Below are 19,729 nucleotides of genomic sequence, written 5' to 3'. Positions count from 1 at the left end.
AAAAGAAAAAAAATGGTTGTGACACTAAAAACAGTATACTGTATATTGTAAAACGGCTCAAAGAACTCCAGTTTTTCAGTTAGACAAAGAGTAAGACGACATCTACTGGTCAAGCAAGAGTAAGTCGCCATTGCAAGGCGCCAAACAGAATGGTCACAATAGTGGCCACTGAGCTCGATGATGATGTCATCGTGCAACAAGAGGTACGTAGAGACCGGAAGAATCGCAGCAAAGCAGAGTGGTGGTGCAAAAAGTACTTCAATATTGAAGAGCGGCACACGTGCATTCCGAAGTTTGGAGGTTACATGTAAAAGCATACCTGTCAACTCATACGGTTTAGCCATAGTTCATACGGATTTTGTGGTGAATCTTACGTATATGGCCGTATCGCACAAATCATACGGATTCAGAAAATTTCCGTTTTTTGTTCCCCCCCTGACAGGTAGTTCCGTTTGCTTTTGCCCAGAACGGTGCTCGTCTACTCGAATGCTTTCATTTCCGGAATACAACTCTGAACACAGTAATGCCACTAAGTAGAATGATGATTAGACATTAACCAGACATTGTATTATGGAGATCTACAATAAATATCATTGAAAATTTCGTGGGTTTTTTCTGTGCCGTTATTTTGACATAAAATGCTTTGGTATGTTCTAAGGATTTTTTGCTCTTAATAAGGATTTTTTTTTTTGGTAGTTTATACAGGTTGGCGCTCCGCAAAGTTTAGTGCATTTTAGGTCTGTTCTGAAATTTTAGTCAAAAGCTGAAGACTATAGCGTATGGTATCCTAATTACTGATCAGATTTGTACTCAGTGATTATCAAAAGGTTTCGGTCTATTACATTTGTTTATTTCAGATTCCTAGTTGATAAAATCAATTATGTTGAATAAACCATTTGAAACGACTACTTTCCAAGACAATGTGTTGCCATGGGTACACAATTGTACATGCAGACTTGTCAACCTCAGCAGGAGGGTGGGGAACAATCCACTCTCTCTTTGGTCAGTTCTTGCATTGCACAGGTTTATCTATTCAGTTAATACCATTTGTTCAATTGGATGAGGTTTTCTAAATCTAAAAGTACAGACTGAAATTGAGACATCAAAACATTCAGTACAACGAGCACCAACATGATGAGGCCAAACTGAAGGTTTTACTCTCCATCGGAGTTGCGTTACACCCACTGACAATCTAGATCAGAAAGAAAATGTAAATCCAATAAATGTTGAGACTTGAGACATTTTTTTGGTTTGGCTGTTCTTTTTATGTTTAGTTTCAAACTTGATGTCACTTGCAAAATGCTCATTACAAAGGAGTAGATGTAGTCTTCTAATACAGTCTGTACTATTACTACGGTGACCTAACACCATCCAGAAGCAGCTGGACTAAATTGGGTTGAGGTGGCATTTTAACCAAACCACCTCCTCCTCGGATCGTCCATTGTGTCTTGCTCCAAACTGGTTACACCTCATGGTTCTTCTTCAGTACATTCGCATACTGTTGCCTTGCTCTACTCACGGGTGACACACAGGCCGAAGACATGTCCAGTTTCACAGAAGCTGCGGGAGGACGACGCACCTTTGTTACATTTTCTATATTCTTCTTCATAAGGCGGTTGCTTCTTGAATGTTCAGAAAGGCGCCGACGAATCACATTGTCATCGGCGGTTCTAATGCTTTATAGGTGTACTCACGATTGGCTAATTCTCTTGACATGGCTTCGTCCAGGTCTTGCCGCATCTGCAGAGATACAACAGAATGGAATCAATAATCATGGCCACGTAGTCAATCGTCAACAGTGTACCCATGAAAATAAACCACTTCTGTTTTTGCAGCGACTCGTCATTCTAACGAGTGGCAAAAGAGCCTGCCTGCCATTTTAAACTGAGCAATTTCATCACATAACACGAAAGAAAAATGACCATCTATAAAATCGAAAGAAGTTGAGCGACCAACACTGCAGTATTACTGCTAAGTCCCCCGCTGCAAAGACGCACCATCAATGAAAAAGTCACTAATGTTGAGCTAAAGAGGAAGTGAAACCAAATAACCGGTGCAAAGTTTGGACACACTGTCTTCACCAACCTTGGCCAGGTAGTCCTCCACACTGTAGCTCGGTCCTTCATTCACAGGACTGAGGGCTTTGGAGCAGTGGCATCTGTATTGGAGGCCCATTGCGTTGGCTGCCGAAGCGACGCAGCCTCCGTCCAAGGGGGGTCCTTGGCTACGTCTGAGACTCAGCAACTCCTCCTCCAGCTGCCTCTTGGTCCTCTCCAACTGGCTGCGGGAGGACACTTCCTTCTCCAGCTGCGCCTGAAGTTCGTTCACCTGGCGACTTAACTGAACAAATGAAAAAAAGACCGTCAACACTGAAACACACTCCAAGCTTTGCCGTTTCGAGATATCGTCGCTGTCCTGCGAAGAACGCGTTTGTCCATTTTTGTCCGATTCATTTATATTTATACATTCGTGAGCTGTTCGTGTTTTGGACAGCCCATTCAGGCACCCTGAACTGGTTGCCAGCCAATCGCAGGGCACACGTAAGACGAACATCCATTTGCGCTCACAATCACACCTAGGGACAATTCGAAGTGTCCAATCAGCCTGCCGTGCATGTTTTTGTAATGTGGGTGGAAACCGAAGTACCCGGAGAAAACCCACACGGGCGCGCGTAGAACGTGCAAGGCCGCGGTCAGAATTGAACCCTGCAACCTCTGCACTGTGAGGTCGACATGCTAACCAGTCGCCCACCGTGCTGCCTTTGATAATTAATATGTAATATAATAATATATACAAGACATTACAATACAATTTTATTCATGTAGCGCTATCAGATATATGAGCAGGTTTATTAGTGAAAACGCTGCAGTAGCGGGACAAACCTTTTCTTTGTCCGCTCCAGTCATATGCTGATCCTGCAGTTTCCTCTTAGCGATTTTAGCAATAGATTGTAGCCTAAATGCAGGAGTGAAATACAGATCATTGAATCAAGTGAATACAGACACTCCTCGTCAAGAAGTATTTTTATAGCGAAATAAAAGAGCCACCAAACCCAAATGACAATTGAAGTAATTCACAAACCAAAGCGATGCTGGCAATCCAGCATGAATGTTCAAAAGGTTCATTTATCTTTGACAAGTGTGAAGCCGAGCTTTGCGATCACCTGTACGATTCCTTTTGAATCTCTGAATTTCTCTTCATTTCCTGTTCCAGACGACAGTCTGTCGCCCTTTTTTGCTCTGCTAATTCCTCTGCTTTCTTTTTCTCCATTTCCACCTGAAAGACGTGTTCAATGAGCATGTCTAACGATCCTCAAGTGGATCCAAATGCAATTTCGCGCCCACCTGGGTGTGGATATCATTTTTTTGCTTTTCGAGCTCCGCTAGACGCAGTCCTAACTTGGAGCGGCTCTTCAGTTCCTCTTCCCACATGAGTTGGGTGTCCTGGGCGCTGTTGGACAACACGCTGTGCTTTTGCACCTGAGCAGAAGAACCACAAAAAACATTTCTACAATATTAGTTATATTCTATTTGAAACATTTCTATGTTCAATAAGGGTGACAAAAGTGCCGCTCACCTCTTTGCTGAGTTGGTCCTCCAGCATAAGCTTCCGGCTTTGAAGATCTGTCACCAAGTCCTCCAATTGAGCCCTCATCTACAGATTTTTGGGGGTTTTGTTTTTTTTAACAATATAAAGGTTATATTTTAGTTTTTCTGTGGGATTCAAAAAGCATATCCTTGCTCCCCATAACCAGGAATTGAGGATGAAGACGCATCCTGTTGGGCGCTGACGCCGAGAAAAGACAACGCACGCGTGCGGCACTCACCCTTGCGTCCTCCTGGGCCGCCTTCTGAAGTGCATCAAATTTGTTGGCGTGTTGCTTTGCAGAAGCCTCCAGCCTGATGTTGTTGAGCTCCAATCTAACGTGGCAGACAGTGACGTGACATTTTGGGTCAACAAAACACACAAGGACGGTCGTTTCATTGACCGATCCGTCACCGGGCGGGTTGTGTGTTGTTGGTGTGCCCGCTTTACCTTTGCACATCCTCCTCAAGCCGTTTGGTGATATCGTTAGACGCGACCGCAGCAGCCTGAGCTTCCTTCTGTTTCCGCGCTGCAATGCTCAGTTCTTTTTCTCTTTCGTCCAAAAGACTTGCTCGCTCCATCATTTGCTTCTCCGCTTGAATGCATTGGGCTTCCCTTTCCTGCAGCTAAATTTTAACCCAGGGGCATTTTCAGCAAACTGTTTGAACTTCCATTTGCAGCTGTCTGTTTCCAAGAATTCTGTTTGCTTTCTGCGCCTGCTCATGCCCAATGAGCTGCGATTCCACTGTCTCAAGCAACCCCCCACCCCCACCACCCCACAATGCCAGCTTCTATTCAGAGAAAGTGTATCCCCCCCCCCCCCCCCACAATACCAGCACTTCAACGTTTGGCAAGTGATGCAGCTACACCGACAAATCCGGCAAATTTGCTTTACCTTTCCTTTAAGCTTTTCAATGTCATGGAGGAGCCGAGTTTTCTCTTCCTCCAAATCGGTGCGATACCGTGTGCTGAATTCCAAAGAAGCTTCACACTTTGAGAGCTTCTTTAATGAGTCATCCAACTCCTGCTGCAGCTGCCTCTGACATGTCTGTGACCCCAGAAACAAATTCCAGACCAAGTCAGAATTACTGCATCAGGTCATTTACACACACAAAAAAAGTTGCTGGCTCCTTTTATCCACTACTGATCTTACCTGTCTCTCCGTTTTCTCCCGCTCTAATTTACGAACGAGAGTTTCGAGTTCAGTCACCTTACAGTTGAGCTCCTTGAGCCCCACCTGCGCTTGTTGCACCCTTTCCTCGCAATCGGCGCGAACCTTAAACAACGTGTCATTGAAACCCTTTTGGGCGTCTGTCAAAGCAGTCTCATTTGCAACGGTTTTGCTTTGCGCCTCCTCCAGCCGCTGCCGCAGCAACGTGGCTTCGTTCTGAAATTGGTTTAGCTGCTCCTGAGCGCTCCCTTGGCGCGATGCGACTCGAGCAGCCAGCTCCTTCTCGGCCTGCAGAGCGGCTTCCAGCTCCTTGACGTGCAAAGCTGTCTGCTCACTCTCGCGCTGCACGCTGTTCAGCTGCATGGTCTTCTCGACCATCTGGACCTCGTATCGACGCGCGTCGCTCTCCATGGTGTTTGCGTGCGCCTTCATCTTGGACAGCTTCAGGGACAGTTTGTTGACGGCTTCGCGGTGACAGGATACTTCGCCTGGAAAGAAACAAACCTAACTCATTCACTCCCAAAGACGTCTTTAAACGTCTTTTCAGACTTGGTCCAGAATTGGCTGGTACTGAATGAGTTAATAAGACAAGTCGACCCGCCGCAAGAGCAGAGGCGCAAAAACTGACTCGCATGCCGCTGGTGTTCATCCTTCTCTTGAAGCAGAGCTTTCTCCATTTCCGACCGAGCTCGCTCAGCCTCAGTCAGGCGGGCGTGGGTCAACTGAGCCTCAGCCGCTAAGTTGTTGTGGGCCTGTTGCTCCGTCTCCAGGCGGTCAGTCGCTAGTTTGAGCTCATACTTTAATGAGGTAATCGTATTGTTCCAGTCCATGGCATTTTGGTTCTCATTGTGCTGTACAAGTCTGAGTTCGTGCCGAAGATCTTCGACCTGGTCCTTGAGGTCCTCATTCTCCTCGGCGAGGTCTCTCTGTTTGGTGCTGCTGTCGGTCTGTAAGACCTCAAGTTCGGTTCTCAGTTGCTCCTGAAAGTTAAGAGAGTTGCACTTACAGGAGACGTATCGTGCATGTTTTCACAAAGTTTGGAAGTTCTTTCCTGGTGTCTTAATAATATGTCTGTGTGTCGTCAAAACAGCTCAAGGATGAAGAATTACAGCAAGTATGACGCAAGGCAAACGTCTACCTGCTTTGAGGAGACTGTCCTGTCTCATTAAAAGGCGCCACACACTCCCAAAAATAAAAGAAAATCAAGTCTGTACCACATGTCAAAAGCTAACTTTCTGTGGCTAATACCAATCTGTCGCTCAAACAAATCTCAATGCAGCTTTGTATGCCTTAAAGCTTTGACATGATAGGCATGATTATATTACATGGTCAAACTTGTATTGCAGCCTTTACTTTTGTCTTGTCTCAACTACTGCCCAAAAACAAACTGTGGACAAACTTCAAAAGGCGCAGAACCACAGTAGTTCTGCACGATAGAAAGAACTGTTGGGTGGATGCAAGTGGCCGTGATGGATGATGTCATCAAAGACTGGCAGGTAGTCTTGTGACATTTCTGTTTATTATTGCAGATAATTTTCTGTCAAAGCTCAAACCAACAAATGCTAGACAAAACTCTGGCACACGACAAGCCATCGAGGTGCACTTTATTTGAACAAATGCACGAAGAGGACGGTAATGGACTGTAGAGAGCAGGAACCTATTGGCAGGACAGATAATAAACAGAGATTCCAAAAGGAATCAAAACAAGCCACAATTAGTCGAAATGTGATGTTCATGTCCGCCAGTTGACTATGAAAATAAAAACTCTTGATGTAGTTCATGAATTGATTGATCGTTGTGGTTGTTGTTGTTCGTTTATTTCAATCTAAAAAGAAGTGTCTTCACCTTGGTGAAGACCCAACGGGGATCCTAATAAACTTGGAACTGTGAGGCAATTTCAGAACAGTTTATTCAGACACATTTAAATGAAGTGACAATTACCTCGTTACTTTTGCTCCTTTTGCACTCCTCTTCCGTCTCTTTCTGCTTGACCTGTTGACTGTTGACCTTCTGATGTAGTGCATTCAGCGTGTTATGATTCTGCGCCAAAAGCATTTCGGCCTGATTCCGATCCTCCTCAAGCTGGGCACGTGAAAAACATTCCAAAAAAAAAAAAAAAAAGTCAAAACAAAACAAAAAACAAAAAAACTACTCAGCCGATGCTGCTATTTCTCACCTTCTTAATGACACTTTCATTCGACACAATGGTATTCATGGCCATTGTCAGCTGAACTCTGATGAGCAAATATGTCCAGAAGTCAATGCCGCTAATTAATTTCACAAAAGGCTATTATTGAAATCAAAGGTACTGCATTTAGGCAAAAGATAACATTTCATTTTCGGGCAGAATACACTTAGTGAAGAGAAAACGAAGCAGTTGTTACGTGAGGTTTGCGACATCAATTTTCAACTCCATGTTGCTTTGCTCCAAGACACGATTTGCAATTTCCAGTTGTCTCAGCCTCTGTCTTAGAGCGCTATGATGACCACTTGCTTTCAGCAAGTAGCGCTCATCGAAGTCCCACAGATTCTTCTTACTTCTGGAGTCTGAGGAATATCAACATGGTACATACCAGAAATAGAGGAGTAAAACGTCATTTGGCTTTCCAATTCACAGTACCTGTGGTGACTGCATCCAGTTTCCGAACGTGGAGGGCAATGTCGGAGTCTTCTGAAATGCCGGCATCATCGGTATCTTTGGATATCTCATCATCTTCAGTGGTCTGATGAAAGAAAAAGGGCATGCCATTCACACACTTGGAACTTTGGCCTAAAACAGACTTATGGGACAGCGAAAAATAATGAGAACTTTTGAACACTTGAGAACTTACCGTGAGGGTGCTCGGTGATCTTTTCAGACATTCCGCCGATTGCCACCTGGCGTCGACAAACAGAAAAAGAGCGGCTACTGCGGAAATTGCACTTTGCCTCGCAAATTACTTTCTGTTCAAACGGCATCGTGAACTGGCATAATGTCTCACTGTCCCGTAAAAACATCTAAAAACATGCTTTCCATGTCGGTTTCAAAAAAATGTACAATTTTTTTTTTATGACATAGTCGTGTTTGTCTGAACATATACATCCAGTGTAACCTATACATTCATAGACAACGCATGCGGGCACAAATACCTTCTGTCATCTTCCGACAGATCGCTTAAGGTGCCGTCAAACCCAAAGAGATCCCTGCAGATTCCACCGTTGCTCTGAAAGACTCGGAGGCCACGTGCCTCGCTAACCACAGTCAGCTGGGAGCTGCCCTCTGCCTGGCCATCGGGTCTGATGTCAAAGGTGAGCTGATGTGCGAGTTGTGATTCTTCTGGATGGCCATCGGGTCTGATGTTCAAGGATAGCTTGTGTGTGAGTTGTGATTCTTCTGCCAGGCCGTCGGATCTGATGTTCAAGGACAGCTGATGTGGGAGTTGTGATTCTTCTGGATGGCCATCGGGTCTGATGTTCAAGGACAGCTCATGTGTGAGTTGTGATTCCTCCGCCAGGCCGTCGGATCTGATGTTCAAGGACAGCTGATGTGGGAGTTGTGATTCTTCTGGATGGCCATCGGGTCTGATGTTCAAGGACAGCTGATGTGCAAGTTGTGATTCTTCCACCAGGCCATCGGGTCGGATGTTCAAGGATAGCTTGTGTGTGAGTTGTGATTCTTCTGCCAGGCCGTCGGATCTGATGTTCAAGGACAGCTGATGTGGGAGTTGTGATTCTTCTGGATGGCCATCGGGTCTGATGTTCAAGGACAGCTGATGTGCAAGTTGTGATTCCTCCGCCAGGCCATCGGGTCTGATGTTCAAGGACAGCTGATGTGCGAGTTGAGATTCTTCTGCCTGGCCATCAAGTCTGATGTCCAAGGACAGCTCATGTGTGAGTTGTGATTCCTCCGCCAGGCCATCGGGTCTGATGATCAAGGACAGCTCATGTGCGAGTTGAGATTCTTCTGCCTGGCCATCGAGTCTGATGTCCAAGGACAGCTCATGTGCGAGTTGTGATTCCACACTGCCGCCCGAATAGATAAGTCAACAATCGTTTTTTAACATATCGCACGTACAAAACCTCACACTTTTTTGCACTTGGCAGATGTATAAATCATTGTAAACATGAATGGAAATCAAGTGTAATGTGAAAGGGGCACATGGAAAATGATGCATACCTCTGAGAGGTGACAGCTTTCTCTACTTGTTGAGAGGGTTCAGTTCGATCGGCTAACCTGGTCTCAGGTTGCTCATTTGTAGGCCCCTCTGATGCCCTTCCACCTGCGTCAGAGGGAGCACCGAGATTCGCCATTATCCAAGGAGTCTCGTGGGCCACCTGAAAATAAGACGTAGCAATAAAGAGAAGGGTCTGTTTTGTATCTATTGAATACTTTGACATTGATGACTTGCAACCTCTGAAGTAAATTTATCACATGGACGACACAGCTCCAGTGTGGGGATGGAAGGCAACAGCGTCTACTACTACGGTGGTCACGTGAGACACAAAGAGATGCTTCATGCCGTTTCACGCCACTCCCACTTAGTCAAACTAAATATACGTGCTGGAGCCTATCCCAGTTGCAGTAGGCAGTAGGGCAGTAGGCGGGGGTACACCCTGAACTGGTTGCCAGGCAATCACAAGAGACAATTACACGTTGTGTATTTAAAACAACCAGAGAGCGCCCGAAGAATGAGCCGCTATCTTAATGCTAACAAATCATTTTCATGCTAACGATTTGTATTGATAGTTGCAATTTTCGAACCCTTTGAGCAACGGATATTCAGAGACAAATGGGAAAACAGAGAATCTTTTGGGTTTTTGGAGGGAGGGGGGGGGGCAGATTAAAGGCATTTCCACTCATTTCAATGGGGAAAGATGATCTGAGATACAAATGTTTTGACCTACGGAAGCCAACTCATATCATAACGCACCACTGTAAAGGGAATATCGACCTTACCTCAGGTTCTTCTAACTGAATGCTGTGAAAAGGTCCAACTTTGGTGTCGTCGGCTGTATCGTGACCAGCAGGGAAACCTGTGATGACAAAGTCGACACTGCTCTCCTTCTTCTTGGTGAGCGACTCTGGAGTCTCACTCCGGGGTGGTGCTTCTGCTTCCCGAAGCATGATGTTCTCACGACCGAGCAACTGACATTCTGGTATCTTCTCATCTTCCAGGGCCCTACCAGAGGATTCCACCACAAAGTCTTCTGATGCAGATAGCCAATGGTGGGGTAGATGAACTGACCGAAGAGACTGCACATCCTCTTCATCGCTTGACTCTTCGTATGGCGAGGTGGCGTCACCCTGCTTTTCTTCATTAATGCTTACTGATTTGGACAGTACATTAAACATCCCCCTAAAACTTTGAACAACATTACTTAAGATGGATTTCTCCTCCTCCTCCTCTTCTTCTTCTTCACTAGGTTTCTCATTGCAGATCCCACGTAGAGCTGCCTCCTTATAAGGTGGGGGTGGCAAAACAAGACGGACCAGGAAAACAAGCTTTTACCTTAATGCATAAAATATGTCTGCAAAATCCATTTCATACATGGATACAACTTGATACGATCTTAAGATTGGTTCAGAATACATGTCACATGTGGGCTTGAGAAGTGCACTGGGTGACAAGATCGTATCCTTAAAAACAAGAACTTTTTGACAATGATGTATAGCATGTCATGTGCCTCACGCAGCATTCAAAATAGACTTGTGTGTTGGTGACGTGATCACCTGTTGGTGCAGCTTGTCAGAAGAAAAAATATTTTTGCCGTCACTTTCCAGTGTTGAGACTTCATTGCCGCCTTAAGGAGAGGTGAGACCTTTACATTGAGACCATGCACTCACTACTCAGACGGCCAAGAAACGGCGAGTGTTTTTACCTCCTCTAAGTGCTTCCCGAAGCTGCCGTTTGTCTGTTTTGGTCTCATTACAAAATGAAATCAAACTGTCTTCGTCCCAATCTGATTCTGAAGAAGTGCAATTGAATGACAACAGTCAATTAAAAAAGACAAGCCCGTACTGGTGGCCTGTTTTAACGGTGTGCACATTTAATAGTGAAGTGCAAATCAGGAAACGAAAGGCCTGTTGAGTTTTACCGTCGCTCTCTTGAAGAATCACATTTGGGGAATGGAGATGTGCAGGTGAAGTAGGAGATGCGACAACCTTTGTGTCATCCGGGCTGATTGTTACTGGCAGAGCAAAGGGCACTTTTGGAGACACATAAACCACCTCTTCTTTAAGCGATGGACTGGGCTGAAATTCCTCTTTGCATGCAGGCAGATTTCCATGACTGGCATTGCTAGATTTGTCCATCTCTGATTTTCAAGTGCAAAGAAACACAGGCACAAGGTGCCTTCATTTAGTGATGAAACGTGCGATGGATTTGGCTGTTGGTGGGGCAACCACTGAAACAATTGTTTGTGTTTCAACTAAGGCTGCAATTTTACATTTCTAAGAGTTACCTTCATTACAGTCAAATCGTCCAAGACCTAGCTCTTCCATAAGTTCTGTCAACCAAACCAAGTAGGATGTTAAAGTCAATGATGCATGCTAGGAAATAAAAATCAAACAGACTTACCAAGCTTTTCGAGGCTTTCTTCTTCACATTTGCTTAAAAGCAGCCCCCATTTGTTCAGGTCAGTCTAGTGAAGGGGAGGGAGTGGATTTTTTTTTCTCTTTTCATTCATTTGGCTATAGTTAGCCTGTATTCTTATGTTAGGCTTACCTCTTTTGGTTGAAGTTCCTCATTTATACAATGCTCAGCTCTTGCCCCAACAAGTTCAGCAATCGGTGAAAAGATACCTGTTAAACAAATCAAAAGCAGTAAGGTCTACATTGCCTGAAGATTATGTCATTTAACGCTCGTGAAAAGACTAAAATGAAAGCATAATTCAACGGTCTTGACCAAATACATCAAGGAATAGAAAATTGTTTGTCCAATAAACTCCTTTCCAGTTTTCTTAGCAAATCTGACGTCATCGTGATTTGTTGGTGCAGAATGGTGGGGGTTTGAAAACGCAAATGCAGGCGGACTAACCGTGGAGAGCATCGTGAAAACTACTTTTAAAAACTGCCATAATCACATGGAAAGGAACTTTATGATCCTTTTGGGATTACAGAGTGAGAGGAAGACGTTTGAAAGTGGCCCGGTGTCCGTTGGCTCAATATCCCGCGAGTGGAGACACGCAGTTTTTTCACGAGAGACTGCGAGTCTTTGGATGCTTTCAAATATGTGATATGTGACCATGCACACATCAATTTAACCGTTATGAAATCCAACTTTGCAGTGCGAGTCTCGTCTGGCTGTTTTTTAAATTTGGTTACCGGATACCCAAGGTAACGCCGCAACGAACGGCTGGCTCAACGCGGTGGACAGCTCCCGTGTCACCAACTTCCTCACCACCGTTAGGCGACACTCATTTTGCCACCGTATCATTTTCTTCTGCGTCAAATAAATGTGATGAAACGTCGTCGGCGTATCACTATATGCCTCAAATTTAAGTCTGTAGGCCGATATGGAAAAAAAGAAAGCTAGCTTTCGATACGATTTGACGGTTTGAGTAATCCCGCCTGCCGGCGATTAACATAAATAAAATAAAATACTGCATGACAATTAATTGAAAATGAGTCAACGGAGGAGATTCCACTAGACGTCATATTTTTAAAATGGACACATAAAATTAATAACAACCCGCGGCGCATTTTTTTTTTTTCTGCAAGGAGGGCAAAACAGACCTTGGGCGACATGAACAGAAGCTCTTAGCAACATGAGTTAGTTACCAGTTACGAACTAGCTAGCTAGCAGTAGTAGTAACAAACACACCTTGCCATTATTCCACAGTTGCGGCCCACTTACTCAACATTTCAATAAATAGAGGTTTGGTGAAACAAAATGGCCACGACAATTAACCAGAAATGAAATGACCACCGCAAACGCGGCCATTCCTGATGTCCGCGTTCCAGTCTGTACGTTTAATAGGCTGCAGCCACAGGCTCTCCCAGTGTTTTTGAAACGGCCGATTTTCTTTTGGAATTCAGAAAAATGTTATCCCATTTCCACTTCGATGTGCACACCCGTACACACGACAGCTTGGCGTGTTGATTATTTCTGAAATTACTGAAATACTAAAACTTCAAACTGCAACAAACAAAATCGAAACGCGTAACTCTGTCGTTCTTTGACACCAATTGTGTGCGCGCAGCTTTTGATGACGTACACGGAACGCGATCGATTGGTAGTTTGCCTTGTAATTCTTAAATACTTTTACTGCTTTTGTAAACACTACACATCGCTGTGACAAACACTCCACTCCAGTTCAAACTAAGTGATGACACACAAGGAATTTAGTAATGTAAGGTCATGTAAAAGCATCACCATCTTTGCTAGTGGATGGTCCTTCCCAAGCTTCGAGGGCTTCGGATGGGTGATGCGGCTCGAATTTGATGGTCTCGTCACATACAGCTGCAGGTGCCCGGGAGAGCGCCTGGTTCCTTTTGGTTCCGTGCTCAGTAATAAGGAGGGCACAGCTATAACAGAGTCACGGAACTGACATTGTCGCCATGTTATGGGTCTAAATGCCTCGCAGGAGAAGAGGTTCAACAACACACAGACTAACACAGTGGAACTGCTGAGGGTGAACCCAACACAAGCTTGTCGAGTTCCGATTTGTTCCAATTCAGGGTAAAAATTTCCCCAAACAATGTGGGTCAAAGAAAAGCGACAAGTCATGTTTTAGCAACATTTTAGCATTCTTTGACCGTCAAACAAGTGTAAAAGTAAGTTAACCGCTGCATAATAAAACTAAAATGTTGTGCAGTTGTGCCTTGAGATAGCAGTGACCCAACTTACGAGTGTTTGGAGATACGAGCAGTTGCTCGGTCGATTTTTTATTTTATTTTTGCCTTGACTTGCATGCAAAAGCTTGAGACACAAATGCTGTATGGTTTCAGTGAACTCAATTCAACTCACTTAAACAAGCAGCAGTTTGGCAGATAGTGAACAATTCTTCAATTAACAGGCTTCAGGCGGTTTATTGCTGCTCCCAGTTCAAGTTTACTGTCAAATTAAACATAAAACAGAGAATTACATGTCTTTTTATAACAACCACGTAACTTTCCTTTTAAAGTGTGAGACTAACACATAACGGGAAACACCATGGACGGCAATGAATAGCATCGGTGTCTTGGTGTTATAACCCTTTAAGCAACAAATCTTTCAACCCAAACAGAGGAGCAACACATGGTAACAGATGACATAATAATAAAAATGAGAGGCATATATTCTTCTATTCTTCATCCTATGCGGTGAACAACTAATAATCGGTGTGACTTGATGATGAGCTGAGATATTCTCTGAAAATACGTATGTCTACATTTTACTGGCCCGAAAAGGTCAAGGCAAGCACATGAGAAAGAGCAGCACAATGGCCATTCATTCATTCATTCATCTTTCGAACCGCTTCATCCACACTCGGTTCGCGGGGGGTGCTGGAGCCTATGCCAGCAGTCTTCGGGCAGTAGGCGGTGGACACCTTGAATCGGTTGCCAGCCAATCGCAGGGCACAATAATGGCCATTGCACTCAAGTAAATAATGCGGCAAACACGATTTTCTTTTTTACATTCCATTGAATAATGTCATTACTGTATTTTTGTATGTATTGTAGAATACCATGATGTTGGGCAAGTGGGACCAATTAACGGCACTTCCATTCATTTCAATTGGGCAAGATGATTTGAGATACGAGTGTTTTGAGTTACAAGTGTGATCACGGAACAAATTAAACTTGTATCTCAAGGCACCATAGTAAAATCAAACTGCACAATTTTTTCAAAAATTGGTCTCAGTTCTACTCTAAATAACCTTAAAATGAAATTGTTCCACTGTAAGATTTGAAGAAAAAGATTGGAAGAAAATACATCTTGAAAAATGTGAGTAAGGACAAGAACGTGAACTTACGGTCGATGGCCATTCGCCACAGCGTGATCCTCAGCCGATAGTCCTTTGTTATCCATCAGTGTAAAATCGGCTTTAAACAATAAGAGCATTCGCACCATGTCCATTTGTCCATTGGCTGCAGCGATCATTAATGGTGACCTGGTGGTTTATTTTAGGGACCGGTGCACAAACAAAGTAACCACTTTTAACATGTTGAGATTTTCTTAAATTACAGGCTGGATTTGTGTGTCATCGTTTTGCACCAACCTTTGGTGTTTGTCTAAAATATTAACATCAGCGCCTTTCCTCAAGAGAAACTCGGTCACTGCGATGTGGTCTCCACGGACTGCCATAGTCAAGGGTGAAAGGCCTTTCTTCAAAATGAAATCACAGTCATCGGAGCTTACTCGCGCAAAGTATGCTGCATTTTAATGTCATGCGTGTTTGGAATGGACGAGGAGAGAATCACCAGATTTATCACATTCAGGTCAGCGTTCTTCTTCACGAGCATGATGACGCAGGAGAGTGACGGGATTTTGGCGGCCAAATGGAGGGCTGTGTTTCCATCTGCGTCCATCAGGTCGGGATCAGCTTTGTTCTCCAGCAGAATGTTCACACACAGATCATTCTGGCATTGCACCGCCTGAAAGCATGAAGATAAATCGACAGCCACTGGTGACAATCAAAATGCATCGGGAATGAAATTGTCTTGGGGTCTCGGCTCACCTTCATCAAGGCGGTCCTCTTTTGGCTGTCGAATAGATTGATCTTGGCTTGTTTACTGAGGAGGAAATCCACCACCCCAGCATGTCCGTTGGCGCAAGCCAGGTGAAGTGCAGTTCTGTTAATGCGTGAGAATGTTTCTGCCGAGCAGGAGTTTTTCTGACCGCATTTATCTGTATCTGTGACGTCGTTTTTTGGCACTCACTTACCTATTGTGCTTGTCAACCTTATTAACGTCATTATTGCACATGGCATGCCATCGCAGCTTGCCCACATCACCCATCCAGGCAGCCTTGTGCAAATTTTCCATCTTCCTTTTTTTCACCTTGTAGCCAGCAGTGGTTGGACCACCGCTGTCTGGTGCACTACTTGGTGCTCGCACCTTGTTGGAGAAGTTGGCAAATAATTTCTTCATCTTCACCTCAGCAGTAGCACAGCGACTTAATTGATGAAAAATGATCAGCGATGGCAAAACTCCTTATTCCTGAAAATAAGTCATGCAATGCTATTAAGTCTTGGTAACTGCATATATTTTTGACATTGGTAAATTAAATACGCAGAAATGTGAAACTGATGGGTCTATCTAGCTAAGTGATACTGTACTCATAAGTCTTTCACGACTCGAGTACTAATAATGTTACATTGTCTCCCTCTAGCGGTATGCATCAGAATAAATGAATTAAGGTCAAATTACCAATACAGCAATGTCACAGTGGCTTCAACTTTTCTAAATCCACTACAGTGCATTTTTAAGTGCAGTTCACTTGTATTCAACTTTTAACTGCATTTACGTTTAATCATTTTGAAATGTTTGCGTTTTCACCTGCAGTATGTATTTAGGTTTAAATTCTCGTTTCATTTTTACATAAACCTGTAACATCAAACTGACTCGTAATGTTATGGTGTTATTCTGTCTCCATTACATGATTTCCGTAGAGGATTGGTTCCCATAATGCCTCAGGGTCTGTGGATGCGGAAGGAATGAGCATATACGGTCAATAGGGTATGCTTGCCTCCCCACCCACCACCACAGTACACACACTATACAAATATACCATTCTTATTAAACTTGTATCATCAAGAAAAATAAAGATCCTTGTAAATATTTTTTTACCCGCACATGCCTCCCCACCCACCACCACAGTACACAAACTATACAAATATACCATTCTTATTAAACTTGTATCATCAAGAAAAATAAAGATCCTAGTAAATATTTTTTTACCCGCACATGCGCACATCAATACCCCGCGGCATTGGAAAATGCTGCGTTTGACCCGCGCATGCGCAACTCCATACCCCGTGGAATGGGGAAAATGCTACGCTAAATACCTAACATATTTGAAAAACAAATAAGGCGAAGTGTTGAAACGATTTGTGTGATTAATGACGCATCTTAAAAACGTGATGTTTTGGGTTGTGGCGGCAATACGCTTCCATAAATCTTTAATAAAAACTGACCTGTTTAAATGTAGATTGTGGTCTGCGTTCTGACTGGTTTTGAAGCAATGTACCTCGTGCAACATCTTCCGACTGACACCGAACACATTCAAACAACAGTGGTGGAGAAGAAGGCTAAAATGATCATAAAAGCCACCAACTCTGGTTTGTCAATCACTTCGTCAAGACATGAAAGTGTTTACTTTTTAGTGCCACTGAGAAAGTGCAGGCTTTTGCCACCCGGAAGTAATTGACGTCAGAGTAAAACCAGTCAATGGCTGCCATTCTATTTTTTTTTTCGACTTAATACATTTATTCAACTAGATCGCCGATCTACTTCACACTGACGTCACAAAATAACAGCCGCACGGAAGTGCTGGACAATTCGACGATCGGAGCATCATGACACTTCTGTGAAAAGGAACAAAAATGCAAAGCTAAAACATCGTGACAAAACAAGACAACTGAAATTCCTATTAATTGAAAATAAGTAGCCTACTCATTATGCGGCATTTGAATTAATTAACCAACCAACAGAATGTCTTTTACGTCGAACATACAACATCTGGATATTCCAGCAACCTATCTGGATTGCAAAACTTCAAGAGCCTGTTGCTAAAAACTTAACCAAGGTCTAATTTACTAAACAGGCGAAGCCACCTAGCTTACATCGTGACACACTTTATCCGACAGTTTTGGAAATGTATATTTACTAACATATAAAATAAATGTAATCACAAAAGGAGGGTGTTTTACATACCCACGTTTCCGGAAAGGGAGGCTGGCTAAAACGATTTGCCCCCACGTGTTTCATCTTTTTTGTTCAAGCACAACTTCCGGCGTTTTACACGTTTCAAACGTATTATTTGATCAACACATTATAAATTAATTATAATGTATTTTTCTCGGCGCATCGGGAAGGACGAAACTGCCGAACGCGCCATGGTATAAACTGAATGCTTTTCGGCTGCTTTGCTGCACGCCTCAAAGCCGAGAAATTCTCTGAGGTCTCCAACTAATGACGTTTTTTTAACGCCACATTTAAAGAAGCAGGAGGCTGAGAGTCTAAAGAGGCAAATAAATGCACTCACTTCTCACATATTCTTACAAATTGATGTCACTCCTCTTTGAAATCATTAAAAACAAAATAAGGTACGGTACTTCCGCGTTTTCACGACAATTACAATTCTAGAGCGTTTCCCCTATTGGTAGAGATGTTTCACCACATTTTTTTAATTCACCGGGAAAATTAGAATCAAGCTCACAATCCATTTTCATGCTTCGTTTACCATTCAACTATGTGAGTGGCGAAGGTCTGTTGAATTAAGCGTCGTCCCAGTTGTTAAAATGTAATGAGCATGAGGACTCTTTGAACATATGGATCAAACAACTGCTGTGCTCCCGGTTCGATAACAGCAAGCTGTGCAAAAAGTGTACATTAAACAGTTAACGGTGTGCGCTCCAGTAGTCTTGCGCGTTCCGGTGAATTGATGTGAGTTTCTATCGTTGACCACTAGATGTCACTGTTTGTCAAGAAAATGTCTGAGATGGCTGAGAATGCACGTGAATGCCGAGATGCGTTCAGAAGAATTGACATGGAAACTTGGACTACGAAGAAGTTTTGGAGATATTATATTGCATCATATGATACTGATTTGGACATTGAAGGCTGTTATCGCAAACCCCAGAGACAAAGCATTAAAAGTACTGTATTTTGAGGCAATGTCATTACGTCATTGTTTTTCCATCCAGAATCAAGATCCCTTTATTGTCCTAAATAAAGTTACGGCAGGGGCACACCGACAAAGACATGGACAATTCCGAAATAATATAAGACAAATTAAAGCAAACATTAATTGTTTCCTTTAGGGAAAAAATACATCCACGCATCCATTTTCCGATTCGCTTTATCCTCACAAGGGTCGAGGGCATGCCGAAGCCTATCCCAGCTGTCTTCGGGCAATCGGCAGGCTCCACCCTGAGCTGGTTGCCAGCCAATCACAGGGCACATATAGACAAACAACCATTCGCAATCTCAGTCACACCAAGGAACATATAGAGCACACGTGTCAAACTCAAGACCCGGACCAGATCCGGCCGACCACGTCATTTTACGTGGCCCGCGAAAGGCAACCATGTGTGTCAACTTGCATGACCCTTGCTAAAATCTTTCAATATTTATATGTCATGTCTTTGTTTACCGTTAGTTGCTTGTTATTGCAATACTAGGGTAACCTATCCTACCTGAGACAAATTCCTTGCGTGTTTTACATACTTGGCCAATAAAGGTGATTCTGATTGTGACTTTATATTTGCGTCATGCTTTGAGCCCAAAGTGGAAGATCGGCATCGTAAATAAATCCTTGAGCCAGGTAAAAAGACTCAACGGTTTATTTGTAAACAGCAGATTGACTTGCACACTCAAGTCCTATTCTATTTGTTTTCCCCTTGTGCCTCAATAATGTCAAGAGACATCAGAGATCATTTGAAATTTAGCGAAGCAGCAAGCAGAAAACAAAAGGGGAGAAATACCGAGATGAATCCAATTGCTATATTTTCAGTTTAAGTGTCCTCTTCAGAAAGAACAGCAGGTGTTCCCCTTACTTGGCGGCGTTGACCCCGTGGGGGGGCTGTGACATCATTAGGATGATGTCACTGCTTTATATCAGATCTCTAAAGTTTTTGTGACCCCTATCGTTTAAAGCACATCAGATCCTCTAAGTAGGAGGGTGAAAGGTCATGCAATTTGCAATTAGGGAGGGGAAAAAACATGTAATTGTTAGGCTGACTGTCATGAATGATACAAATGGGATTTATTAGATGTGGAACCCCCCCATCCTTATTTCGGTTGTGTGATGATCAATTCGTAATGTATTGAAAAGACTGCTCTATTTA

At 43.5% G+C, this 19,729-nt stretch overlaps 1 protein-coding gene across 2 annotated transcripts; it reads right to left on the bottom strand.

The window, feature by feature from the left end:
- Window positions 1-1,256: 1,256 nt before the first annotated feature.
- On the bottom strand, window positions 1,257-17,815 carry LOC147206873 (uncharacterized). Of its 2 annotated transcripts, XM_086108896.1 has the most exons (33): window positions 17,595-17,815; window positions 15,604-15,878; window positions 15,398-15,512; window positions 15,141-15,314; window positions 14,939-15,045; window positions 14,693-14,830; window positions 13,111-13,262; window positions 11,461-11,537; window positions 11,314-11,377; window positions 11,198-11,242; window positions 10,832-11,050; window positions 10,616-10,702; window positions 10,467-10,537; window positions 9,693-10,193; window positions 8,913-9,070; window positions 7,886-8,758; window positions 7,588-7,633; window positions 7,377-7,479; window positions 7,141-7,303; window positions 6,933-6,990; window positions 6,698-6,838; window positions 5,385-5,736; window positions 4,739-5,244; window positions 4,481-4,633; window positions 4,036-4,211; window positions 3,827-3,920; window positions 3,577-3,654; window positions 3,345-3,479; window positions 3,164-3,276; window positions 2,883-2,955; window positions 2,086-2,340; window positions 1,695-1,740; window positions 1,257-1,560 (listed from the first exon to the last, which is right to left on the bottom strand). In XM_086108896.1, exons 2-33 carry the CDS (start codon window positions 15,807-15,809, stop codon window positions 1,463-1,465), a joined length of 5,577 nt encoding a protein of 1,858 aa, XP_085965022.1. In that variant the 5' UTR covers window positions 15,810-15,878; window positions 17,595-17,815; the 3' UTR covers window positions 1,257-1,462. The 2 variants fall into 2 exon arrangements, with proteins under 2 accessions (XP_085965022.1, XP_085965023.1); XM_086108897.1 differs by lacking the exon at window positions 17,595-17,815 and having other exon boundaries at window positions 15,604-16,435.
- Between the last annotated feature and the right edge of the window lie 1,914 nt (window positions 17,816-19,729).

The sequence above is a fragment of the Hippocampus guttulatus genome, chromosome 4, assembly GCF_054856545.1.
Source record: "Hippocampus guttulatus isolate MCC_2025c chromosome 4, RoL_Hgut_1.0, whole genome shotgun sequence".
Classification (NCBI taxonomy): domain Eukaryota; kingdom Metazoa; phylum Chordata; class Actinopteri; order Syngnathiformes; family Syngnathidae; genus Hippocampus; species Hippocampus guttulatus.
Note: the sequence above shows the minus strand (reverse complement) of the source record. Positions and strands in the feature narration are given on the sequence as shown.